Here is a 12955-nt window from a genome sequence, read left to right on the forward strand (position 1 = left end):
CCGTTGCCAGGCTTCCGGGCTAATTTAGCTACAGTTTTAAATACTGCTTAAAGAATACAGCTAGTCTATTGTTTTAATATACTGGTACATGAAATATCTACAGAATAAGAATCTAGATATTTTAAACTAAAATAGATAAATGATAAATATTTTTAGATCCATAATGTCACAGAATAACGCTTTTGTTAGCTCAAGAAGGAGGTCATGAACGTGTAGCAAGCTAGTATATTCCATGAGACAACCTTTAATTGACAAAGTTAAATTGAGTTTATTTAGAGGTAGTACAGTCTTATTGTGTAAAAATTGTGCACAAAGGCGTACAAGCATGAAACTTTGCACACTTGAAGTTTAGGGGTCAAAAATGGATTTAAATCTCAGACCCAAAAGATTGGCACCTGTTTGTGTATTTTACAGACCAGAACAGGTTCCCAGGCTAAAATGAGTTTTTCTTTCTCCAAATATGTCATGTTACATACCGTTGGAAAGCATTTTTCATGCTCATTTAGAAAAATATTACAACCCATATCTATAAATGAAGCCAAAAAAAGTTATTGCGGAACGTTGTTTGAAAAATGACGTAATTGCTGACGTCAGCAGAAATTCAAGGACCACCCAAAAAAGTTTATTTCTATCAAATTGAATAGAGGGTTGGGATGTTTTAGAACAGATGATGATGGAAACATGTGACTGAAGGGGACTGGTTATATTTACCTTGTACTTGTTGGTTATGTTGATTAGTAAAGGAAACAATACTAGCAATTTTCATCAGAATTTAATGTACTTTCCGCTGGGACCATCAGATTTTGAATGCTCTCAAAAAATAATATTTTACCCAGCCACCTGATGACATCATTTGGCATGTGGCTAGATGACAAAATTTGGTGTTACTATACTGTTTAAAATTAAGTTTAAGACCCTCTAAGGATTATCTGTGCTAAATTTCATGCTTTTATCACCATCTGAAGTATTCTTACGTTTTTATGTGCTAATAGTCCTCACTAAATAAGCTAAATAAGCCGATTTTGGGTAGCAAAATGCTTTTTTAAAGGTCAATTTTTTATTTCCATAACTTTTAAACTAATAAACTCACCTACAAGGAGGTCTTTGAGCAAAATGTTTTCAAAAATTCACAATGGTGTCTTCAAAAATCTCTTAGCTTCTTTTGTCAAAAAATGACAGTTTTTAAAGGCAAGTTTCTACAAAATGAGTTTTAAATTTTGACCAAAGAAAAGTACAAAAGTATGTTTTTATTTGTATGTCTGATGATTGCTGTATAGCATGAAACTTGAAGTAATATACTTTTTTTAACATGGAAATTTCGAAATAAATTTATCAATTTCTGCTATAATTTTGAAATTTCTTGACTGTGGTAATGTTTTTGAAATACTCAAGGGAAATCAAAATCATTTGGGTCTTGGATTTGTGTATATTTCTATTTTGGAATTAGCCTGGAATGTAGTGATAAAAATTTTTCTGATTTTTATAATGGCGATGGCTTCAGTGACAGCTTAGGTCCCCAAGGCAGGCAGAGAACAGTTTTCTGTGCTCATATTTTGATTTGTTAAGAGAAGGGGTGCGTAGATGTTGGGACAAGCTGGAGTTTTTACAAGCTCTTATTTGATTTGGTTGGTCGTTAACCAGTAATAAAACAATTTTGTTACTTTTTCTAAAGAATGCGTCATCTCTATCACTTCAAACAACCAATTAGTGAAGTATTTTATAAAAACTCCAGCTCATCCCTAGATGTTATCTGACTCTCTCGCCAACAGTATAGCAGAAAAGATGCATCTGAAGCCGCGATTTGGAAATTGAAATCCCTGAAAAAAATACAATATTTCCAGTAAAATCCTACTTTTGAGTGAATAAAACTTAAGAGTAGAAATATGTGTTGTTACTTTCTATTTCCACTATTGTATTTAAATTGAAGGATTTTAAGTCCATATTCCAGGTCAATTTAGGAAGTATTAGTCGTGCGTATGACATTTCTGGATTTAAATATATTTTAGAGTCTGTTCTAAAGAAATCAGCAGTCTGCACATTTTGATATAAATCCTTTTCAAGGAGAAAAGATAGAACTACAAGTAATTCCTCATTGAAAAGGTATGATTTTAAAACTTCAAAATCTTTCAAAAATTTCGAAAATGAGGTTGAAAAATGAAGATGATGAAAAAAAGATTCTTTCAACTGGTCCAATAATTTTTAATTTCGAAACTTTGAACTTCGCTGATTTCATATATATTTTTAGATTTTTTATACCTTTCTTAGATCAAAAGTCATAGCCCATTAAAGTAGGTTAAAAATGAACAAAAATGGGCAAAGTGGTCCCTTTTATGATGTCTTTCATTCATGGAGTTTTCTTTATGAAAATTAGACGCTATCTCGATTCATTGGGTTTGTTCGGATAAGCTTTTGATCTATCTCAAATTGACAGTTTTCTTCAAATTGGCTTGAAATGTTACCTGAACGTTTAGCAGAATTTACATTCCTTGATAAAATCTTGAGATGTTCTTTTGCTTGCTTGTTCTTATATGTGTATAATATTTGCATTAAAATAGCATTTATTATATTTTTTTCTAGTTGATCTTTTTTGAAAACTTTATTTAATACTGTGTAAAAGTGCTTACAGCTTTTAATAGCACTGTTCCTTCAATTAAACTCATCTACCGTCTTTTATATACATTTAATTATCTTCTATTGATTAACTGGGACAATGATATATAATACCGATTTCAAACTGTTTTCCCTTACTCTATATTCAATCTATTTTTTTTTTGATAATGATTTTATAAAGTATATACAATGGAAAATTCATCTTAAATCTCATTTGACTTCTAGATTGTAGTTTGTGAAGATTCTCTATAATATCAAACTTTCTTATGTGTGACGAATGTTATGATTTTGTTCACAAGTTATACATAGAAAGTTTGTTGTTTTATTTGTTTTACATCATGATGTCGTTGCTTTGTTTTTGTTGAAATGATAAAATTCTTTTGCACCTAACATCAAGGGAATCACTTCTTTAATAAGAGAGAAAAGTTTTTAATCATAAAATTGAAAGCTTTGAAATTAGCTTTGTAAAGCAAAAAACTCGTTCTGTGATCATTTATCAATGAAACTCTGATAGTTCATGTCTGATGAAGAGTGCAACTTATCTTTCAAAGTCGATGGTCTGGTTGTAATATTATTGACAGTTTTTTTTTCAGTGTGATGCATGGCAATTAATATTGATCTATAACCATTGTATTGTTTCTTAATAAATGGTGTTAGAGAATGAAATTTCTCATTATTGAGATTTTACAAGGCTTAGTTCGAGAGGTGCTACTGTATGCTAATCAAAGATTGATTTTTTATATCACAGTTGTTTGAATAATCAGTATACAAAAATATTCTTCGATTTCAATCAATCATTCTTCAACAAAAGGATATTGATGAAGCATAAATGAATATGGAAGGATGTCATAGTGGAAGTTGTAAATTATCATTCTTTAGCCACAAGTTTCAAAAATATTCGAATTATTATCAGTGTCGTTGTTCATCAAAATGCTGATGGTTTATAATTGGCAGGCTTGTGTGTTTTGGTTGATGTTTCTCAACGAAGCTAGCTTCTAATTCGTTTTTTGATTTATTTTGTTTTACAGATGAGATAAAATGAAGGACGGACAAAAATTTAAATCTGAATCGAGCAACTAAAGATAGTTAAAAGACAGGTAAAGTATTTTCACTTTTATGTCGAGACCATGAAAGTTTTAAATAGAGTTATTGGTATACTGAGCAAAAAAAAGCAACCAAGTACACTTGACTCTCCTCAAACACAACGCTTAATTAACGGGGAATCTGGTCTTTGATAAGAGAGATTTAAGAAAAATCTTGAGAAATTCGAAAGTTGTTGTTGGGAGATTTGATTATAGTTTTTCGTCATTCATGATGGCTACTGTCCAAAGAATTTTGATACTGATTGACTTAACAGTCATCTGAATCACACAATATCAAACACAAAAAACTTCAGTTTGTTTTGATGACTAAGTCGTGACGATAATGTGTATAGAAAAGAACTTTCACTTTTAAAATCGTCAACATTTTAACCCGATTGAACGTCAAATATCTTCAAATTCGGTTCTCTGATACTTAGATTTCCCTGTTTGAACAGACACTGGATAAACAGAGCTTAGTTTGTTTTGAAAGTATAATCTTGTTCTTTAGATGACAAAAGGCAAAGTATCAGATCAACCTTTTGATCAATCTTTCCCTTTTAAAGTTGTTGTTTGCTGACTGTAGAATTTTGTTGTAACTTGATAATGTTGTACTCGCTTATACGCATTTCGCGATAATTCAAAATGCTCTTGTGTTTATTACGAAAGGTGAATACATAATACGTTTGAAGTAAAACATTTCTTGATGTGTAATGCGGTTATATTTTTGTAGGCCTCTTCTTATGATATGATTTTGATACTAAATTGATTCACATGAAAGAAAGACGAGGGAAACTGTGTTTCTAATGCACCGTTGGAAAACTGGTCTTCAAAGGGTCACTTTTATGAAGCTTGTCAAGATGTTGGTTCGATTAGATTTATCAAAAGTGTAATAAGGACTGATATTCATTGCATTGTAAATCGTTTTAGTTTGGTTGCATCTTTATAGCTTTTCCTTCCCCATATACTTTCTGTTCGATTATTTTATAGGAACTTCAGAAGTTCAATTTTTGAATGATTAAGTTTTTCAGTCAGGGGAGATTTTTACTCTATTTTGGTGTAGGTGTACAAATAATTGGTTTGAGATTTGTGAAAGAGCTAATAGCAGCAAATCATTTAATTTAATTATAAATTGAAAGCCGATATGATGAAGTCAATTAATTAAATGCATGGATGTTTTAAAAAAGTATTGGAAAGAAAATTAATTACGAATTGATGACAGACTTGAGGCTTTCAGTTAAGGAGGAAAACTGACTGTATTTATTTTGATTGACTGACTTAGTCCTTCCATAGCATGTTCCCTTTTTATTCATTTTGTTTGTTACATATGGTTATGGTATGTTATATATTTTGGTTGCAGAATGAGATTCATGTTTGTGTCCTAGAAAGGTTGTCATGGTTGATCCTAAGGCCCCTCTTAGTCTTACATGACCTAGGCCTCTAAATATGTATCTAAGGTTGTCCCAAAACTTTCATTTGATAATTTTTCTCATTACTTTTTTCCAGTTGATTGAATTAACAAGAAAATGGCAGATCAAGATCAAGGAGGAGGGGTCAGCATTGCTTCACGTATCAAACAATTCTCATCGCCCAGCAATACTTCACAACTCGACTCTAACAGTAACAATATCACTCACAAGAAACCAAACCCTGCACCAAGGAAACGCCCTCAAACAACAGAAGTCAGTTATAATGTTTCGATCAATAACAATAATGAAAATAAATCGATGATCGATCGGAAATCAGTCAATCGAAGTACATCCAGTCCAATTACACAACGAAAACCGTTAGTACCAACGAAGCCGGGCGCCCCAAAACCAACCTCGCCCAAGCCACGCCCGATTGCGACAAACAACAGTAATAGTAATGATAAAACAAATAAAACGCGAAGGACTAGTGGTGAAAAGCCCGTAATACCTATCAAACCAAGTCATATATCGCCTCCAGGTTCTGCAAATTCTCCTAATAGACCTTCAAATACTCTTTCTTCGACCAACTTAGACAATACAAAACTAGCGACTAATAATACACCAACTAGAGAAAAATCTTGGAAACAAGTAGTCGGGCCACCCAAAGCTGCCCTTCCTACTGGGCCTAGCCAAGAGACTGAAAATACAGCTGAAGCGAGGTCACCAAGTCCGGTTCCTTTGAAACCATTACGTGGTGTAGCGAAGGTGATAACATACGAAGATAATACGATAGACCCTTCCAATAATAAAATTGTGAGCACGAACAGTAGTAATCGAAGCCAATGTCGACGAGAAACACTGGATGGACAGATGATCCTTGGTGGTGCTGTTTTGACGTCGGTATCTCGGAATGTGAAGCTGGACTCTTCATGTAAGTTCCTTTAAGTTTTAACCCAGAAATTCATCCTGTACCCCTAGCTTTATGATATTCAAGGTTACATAAACATTGTTTTGGCAATAAAAGTTTTCAGGGTTGTTTTACCTTTGTGCGGATTTAAACTACTTGAATCAGTCGAAACCGTCAAAATCTTTTTTCATCTTTTACAAACGAATTTAATCAAAAGCATCAAATCATAATATTTCTTTAATACTGCTACATTTATTTGCTTTTGGGAAAATATAACGGAATCACTCTTCAAAATCTTTACATGGGGTAATCTCGTCATATGTCTCTCTAACCCACGTAATATAATTGGACTGTGATCAACTTGACACTTGAGAGAAATTATTTAGTATTGAAAGTTGAAGGGTAAACCCACTCAACACACGCCTTCCAAAACCGCTATTATTTTCTGGTGAAAAATTTGGTATGTTGAGAAGGCTATAGTGAAATATGATAAAATATTTTTGAATATTTTTTTGACACGACATACTTTCATTATCACCTTACAGAATGCCTTCTTAGTATTTCAACTAATATTCCTTCATCATTTTTTAGTTTTAACATTTCATTGCTAATTTATTGATACAGTTAGATCTCACTAATTTGAACTCCAATATGAAAACTACTTGCTCGAATTACAGAGATTCGAAGTTTAGAAAGCTTTTTTAAGATTTCTTTTACAAAAATTACTTAGATTTCTAAAAAGACTCGAATAATGGAAGTTCGAGTAAGCGAGAGTCAACTGTAGAATGCCTCCATATTTACCACTTTATTTCACTAAATTTAACTCATTTACTAATCTTCTCATTCCATTTCCTACATATACACATACATACACACAGACATCAACACCAGTCACAAAAGTGCTCGTTCCTCTCGGTCGGCGCCAATAACGCCCTATGTTGAAAAGCCTGACCGCCCTCCGCCACCACCGCCCTATCAAAACAAAAAGAGGTTGAAATCGGCTAATGATGGTTAGTAAGTCCAACTTATGAAAGAGTAGTTTAGTTTTAGTTTTAGATCTTATGATTGAACTTATGATGTTTTAACTACATGCATGAAACACTTTAATATTTACTAATGATGCTATAATGGCTATCGTATGCTTTCTACTAATCAATTTTGATTCTCTTTCTTATTAAGTAGGCAATAATTTCATGAGTAAGTTATCAGCAGTATTCTTATAAAGGGATGTTTGAATTTGAACCTTCCTGTCAAATGAAACTCTGTGGTCCCCAAGTACTTTATTTATCAAGCGGCAAACTTTTTTCTAAAAAAAGAATATTTTCATGTTATTTTTATTGTCACAAATTGCAAACCTGGATGAACTGATTGTGATTATTCTCCATAAAGGCCAGTCTCCACTTTCGCGCGAAATGGGCGACAGCTTTTTTCTTACCTTTTTTTGCCTGAAGAAAAGATTACGTCATAAAAAAGTTTCGTGCAAAAAAAAAAAAGTGGAGACCGGTCTTAACAATTCCAAACGATTACGTTTCTAAATCTCCTTTTACTTTTTTTCCAGCGGACGAAGAAAGCTATGACTACCCATACGAACCATCACTCAACCTTCAACGTAAATTCCAACCACCTTCTTCATCGGTGAACCAAAACAACACTTATGAACAGGCTGATCCTGCCGCCATGAGAGGTTGGTATCGTTTTGATCTACAGTTCACGCTATCTAATTCGATTTTCTAAGGGGAATGGAATTTTCATCGAATAAGGGAGTGTATTAAATAGTAGAGCGACGTATATGAAAGTTTCTTGTCGACGGTGACTTTTGATATCATCGAATCATCGAGTGTATCGAATAGTCCAATTATAGAGCGTACAACTAGCCTCAACCGCATTTTAAAACCTTAGTCTCTTACTTTTTGTCAAGGACGTGTCAGACCAAAATCATGCTTATGCGTTTTACAAGGATCCGTAGACGTAATATTTTTTAATATCTAATATCGTACTGATTAAAGAAAATTCAAGGTTTTAGAGGTAGCAACAATCTCCCCTGTCATCCAAGCGCTTATGAGTACAACGGCCTAATGAATGTTCAAAAGTGATGTGTATTGTTGAGACAGGGATGTTAGATGTGTACCGAGAGGTGTAAGTAACTTGCGGTTGGATTCAAAAGTGCTGGCTCAGCATTATTGTAGATATATCCTATAAAGCGGATTTAAAACGCAAACATTGCCTTTTTCTAAACCACTGTCAATATTTGCCGTGTTTACAGAAAAAATGAACAAAATTCTTATGGAATGGTCGCTTGAAACGTCAATGTGTCGAAAATTCTCTCTTTAGTATGCAGTTAGTATATCAAGACTGGTGTTTAATGGCATGTAGATAATTGCTCGCTTACGTATAGTCTATTAACCTATTAATGTGGTGTAATTCTTGCAGAAAATCTGATGTAGTATTCAGTTTTAGTATTTCAGTGCAGAAGATTCTTTATTGAAAGAATTAGTAGGTATAAAATATGGCATATTTAAGAAGAAACTTTTTGAGTTGTGAAGATTCAGACGTTGTTTTATCTTCGTTTACTCATTATGACGCTTTCCAAGCAGGTCTGTTGTTTGTTTTTGTCCAGGGTTTTGCTAGATTCCTCTTTCCAAGTATAGGGGTCTGTAGTTGACCCTTGACACTTGGCTTCCCAGTGGCCGATTTTTTTTTGGGGGGGGGGGCGCCGAAATACAAAGTGCGCAGAAAGACCCCTTTTATTACTAATTTCGGCGCCCCTTTGCTCCTATACACCTTACATATGGCAGTTTTCGGCCAAAAAGAGAGAAATTACCCCAAAATTTCCGTGCTCGCTTCGCTCCCGTAATTTTTACAAAGATACTTATTCTTGTTAGGGGGCGCCAAAATCTAAATCTTCTAAAATTGCCCCACTTTGCCTAAATTTCATGCCACCTACCACGCTACTGCTGGACCTGCATGCGGCTTTGGCTTCTTGTTCATTTAAATTCTCTAAAATCTAAGCATTAACCATTGAGGAAATTCTGGCTTTTCGATACACTGTATTAGGTGTAGGTTGATATAAGTCACATTTCCTTGCATGATTGATTCTTCATGTGAATCTGATTGCTCCATCCGACATCCCAATATAACGTTTTATCTTGTCTTCAAAATCTAAAGTCAGCATGATGCTTTTATAGTAAAAAGTCATTTTAATTAAAAATATGCTGCGAGGGTTTTATTGTATGTATTTTTTTTGTATTATACAGTTTCTATTTTATTAGTAAAGATGATGTCATGATTCTACGTTAAAATAGCTTGCATAGTATGCTTTCTTGTAAAGTTCTAAAGTATTAAAGTATTTGTCAGCAGTAAGAAAAAACAAGCATTGGTCATTCAGAACTATTTTTTGGTTTTGAGATTTGTTTTGAGTCAAATAAAGATGGAGAAAATGTTCGAAGAATGTTAGTTTGTTACGTTCGTTTCATCTTTATGGTTTCGTCATCTTTGTACCGGGTGTGCCAGAAATAAGGGTTTTAAAATTAACGTTTTAGGTTTTTGAACATAACTTTTGAACCAATATTGTAAAATTAAAAAGAAATACACCAAATTTTAAGTTAGGTTTTCCACTAAATGATTTCGAAATAATCTATGAAAAATATTTCTGCTACTGCCTGCAATATCAAGTCAAAGAGGGTAACTTATTTCTGGCACACCCGGTAGTAAGCACTAATCAGTATAAATATTTCTGAAATGATCTTATTCTTTTTGCTCGAATGGTAGACTCGTTAAGTCTCATATCCAGGAAATTCTTGATTCTGGGTGTTTCAAACTCAACTTTAATATTCCTTTCAGATTTCGTGTCGGCGATGGAAACCAAGAAACAACAACAAAACGGCCAAGTGTCGTACGATAGTCAACATTCATCGGACGATAATTATGATCTACCACCGGACGATCTGTACCAAGATCCGGAAACTGCCAATTTCAATCAAGCACCACCACCGATACCACGACATCTTTCCACGACACAAAATAAAGACTCCGATAGCGATAGCGACATATACGATGAACCGCCCGACGAACTATACCAAGATCCTGAAAGTGTGAATTTCCATAAAGCTCCAATACCAAAACCACCAAAAAACAACAACAACAATGATAATAAAAAAAATAATAAAAAGAAAGGACTTTTTAATTTCAATAAAAAAACTAAACCAACTAAACAGCCCTCTATTGATGATATGGATGATGGTGCGTACCAGGATCCAGACGAGGCTAGTTTTCATACCCAGCCCCCTTCTACTTCAGCAGCACAACAAAAACCTTCTTATAGTACTTGTCAATCTACGGACGATGATATGGATGATTTATATCAAGATCCGGAAGAAATAGACTTTAATACAGCAGCTCTTTTGAACAGTAAAAATACGAAACCTCAACTTCAGAGGTGTGACTCCAACTATGATTCTCCGCTCGAAGATTATGATGAGCCGCCCCTTGACGCCCGATGTCCGGTGGCTCCCTCCCATAGAAACCAAAATGGTAAGTTAGATAAAAATTCCGTGAAAGATCCAACTGTTTGAATGAATTTTGTATTTTTATAACTCTGAGTCTTAAAAATTTGTATTTTGATGTGATAATTATCGTCAGCAACTGGACCAAGAAAAGCAATATGGAGGTATCATGCTAGATGTGATATTTTTGACGTATAACCAGAGTTTTAGCTCTCTATTGTAAAGTTATGTAAGACTTCGCTATCCTTTGGTATTGTATTAACCTTTCCACTGGCGGATTTAAGATAATAAAGCAAGTACGTCGGAATTGCAATTAAAATCTCTTCTCCTGATAAGCTCGACATGGTCTAAAACCGCCCATGATTTCATCTTTAGTTGACTTAAAATAAATGAATTTTGTTTTTAGCAGCAGATTCTTCGGACGATGATGATGTTTACGATTTCCCGGACAGCGAGCCACCTCAAATTCCCAATCACAAGAAAAGCAGTGAAATACCACCTGTGATTCCCCATCACAAGAAAAGCAGTGGAATACCACCAGCAATACCCATCCATAAAAAAAGTACTTCACAAGAACCAGATCATTCCGAGAACAATTTACATTCATCGTCCAGTGATGAAGATGATAGCTTAGATTATAATGATCCTGAAACTTTTTTCGCTAAACCACCTGCTCTTACGAACTTGAAAAATGGAGGTCGGTTAGCTAGTCTACGGCGCGGGAGTAACGCGTTACAACCTTTGGAATATATGCCGGCTTCCGAATTTACGTCCTCTATGGATGATGCGGACGACGACCTTTATTGTGATCCGGAGACGTCGCTTACTGTTAAACCACCCAGTTTTTATGGAAGGAATTCGGATGGGGAAGAAATTTATTCGGATGGTTTGTTTTGTTTTGTTTGATGTTGCTTTGCCTTTTTGAAAAGCCACTTACGAGAAAATTTGTTGATTTATGAGAGAACTTTTTTATGGATCTTTTAACCGTATCTGATCTGAAATGCACCATGGATAATCAGGACTTTGTATAAATAACGGCTTCTTTAATAATATTCCGAAATGAGGGCGAGACAAGTCTTGATTACTCATAACTGTGATAATTGCGTGAGATAGATTAAGCATCAGAAGCATAAAAGTGCTGCAACTTTGTTTGAGATTTCACCTGAAATTGCTTTGAAAATCATATAAAGAATCCTTTTAAAAATTAAAAGAAGAAATTATTTCACCGAAGTATCATTCATTACTTACTTTTCCAAACAATTTTCCAAACAATTTTCTGGCTATCTCTCTACCTCCAGAACCTTTATACCAAGTATACAACAAAGAGGTCATCAACGCTGCGCATCGAGAAAGCAAGAAGAAGGACGACGAAGTGGCCATCAACCACCTCAAACAACTCACTGAAGATCTCATGCATAAAGGAAGCACCATGAGAATCTTGTGGTCGGAACTACCCTCTGTCCGAAATAGTGGTTTTCTTGATAACATAAGTCCGGACGATCGTAAAAGACAAGAGGTACCTTATTTTTAACACCTGGTCTTCACTCATAATATACTTCGAGGCACATCCCGAGAAAACTCTCTCGCTGAAATTTGTTTACTACTTATTCTCTTTGAATCCTCGTTATATGTCCCTTTCTGTGAAATGATTTCTCTTTCAAAATAGCGCTCTTGAGATCGAGACTTAGAAGAGTCAGAGTTGGAGAAATCTTTAAAAAGTTGCTTCAACTGGGTGCCATATACTTCCGAACTCATAAACAGCTTTTAAACGGTTCGATTTCTCATTTCCTCCAGGCGATGTTTGAAGTCATTACATCAGAAGCATCATACCTCAAGAGTTTGGACATTCTCATTTCACATTTCATGTTGAATAGAGACTTATTACCCAATCCCAACCACCCTTCACACGAAGGTGATGAACTACCACAACTTCTTGATCGACAACAATACCATTTCTTATTCTCTGGATTATCAGCTATCAAAGGAGTCAGCGAGAGGTAGGATAGCTTGTATAGTGGACCTATCAATATTTTACACAAACGTATTTTATTTACTTCCCTTCCCAAACCCGCATCTAATCTTTTTCTACAGGTGCTACCAAAAACGGTTCTGAAAAATGGTATTCAAATATAATTCCTTCAATGAACCCACACTCTCGCTCCTCTTTTAATTACAGTGTCATACAAATCTGCTATCCTTTTTTGTCCCCCCCCCCCCCCCCCCCCGAGAGTCTAGACAAGAGTCTACGCTTTTGCTCCTATTCAAGGCTCTTTTGGATCTGGCTGACTCATCCTCTCTCAGCGTTATTAATTTTAGTTTTTCTTTTTCGATTTTAGGTTTTTGAAGGATTTACGGAAACGACAACAATCGAGTATATTGATGGATTCAATCAGTGATATTTTACTTGATTACGTGAGTTGGTTTTCAATTTCAAAAAATTTTTCAATC

General features: G+C 34.6%; 1 protein-coding gene across 3 annotated transcripts in view; it reads left to right on the forward strand.

Moving 5' to 3' along the window:
• The window catches only part of LOC136819709 (ephexin-1-like), a 37837-nt gene that overhangs the window by 14513 nt on the left and 10369 nt on the right, over window positions 1-12955 (forward strand). Inside the window, exons 2-10 of one of the 3 annotated variants that reach the window (XM_067075949.1) lie at window positions 3639-3707; window positions 5196-6029; window positions 6884-7015; window positions 7564-7689; window positions 9846-10535; window positions 10914-11393; window positions 11806-12023; window positions 12302-12504; window positions 12844-12919. In XM_067075949.1, the coding sequence (XP_066932050.1) occupies window positions 5216-6029; window positions 6884-7015; window positions 7564-7689; window positions 9846-10535; window positions 10914-11393; window positions 11806-12023; window positions 12302-12504; window positions 12844-12919 (2739 nt within the window). In that variant the 5' untranslated portion in view covers window positions 3639-3707; window positions 5196-5215. Of the gene's footprint in view, window positions 1-3638; window positions 3708-5195; window positions 6030-6883; window positions 7016-7563; window positions 7690-9359; window positions 9455-9845; window positions 10536-10913; window positions 11394-11805; window positions 12024-12301; window positions 12505-12843; window positions 12920-12955 lie in introns of those variants that run through there. The other 2 variants (XM_067075950.1, XM_067075951.1) reach the window with 2 other exon arrangements.

This window comes from Clytia hemisphaerica, unplaced genomic scaffold, assembly GCF_902728285.1.
Source record: "Clytia hemisphaerica strain Z4C2 unplaced genomic scaffold, Clytia hemisphaerica genome assembly, whole genome shotgun sequence".
In the NCBI taxonomy this organism is placed as follows: Eukaryota; Metazoa; Cnidaria; class Hydrozoa; order Leptothecata; family Clytiidae; genus Clytia; species Clytia hemisphaerica.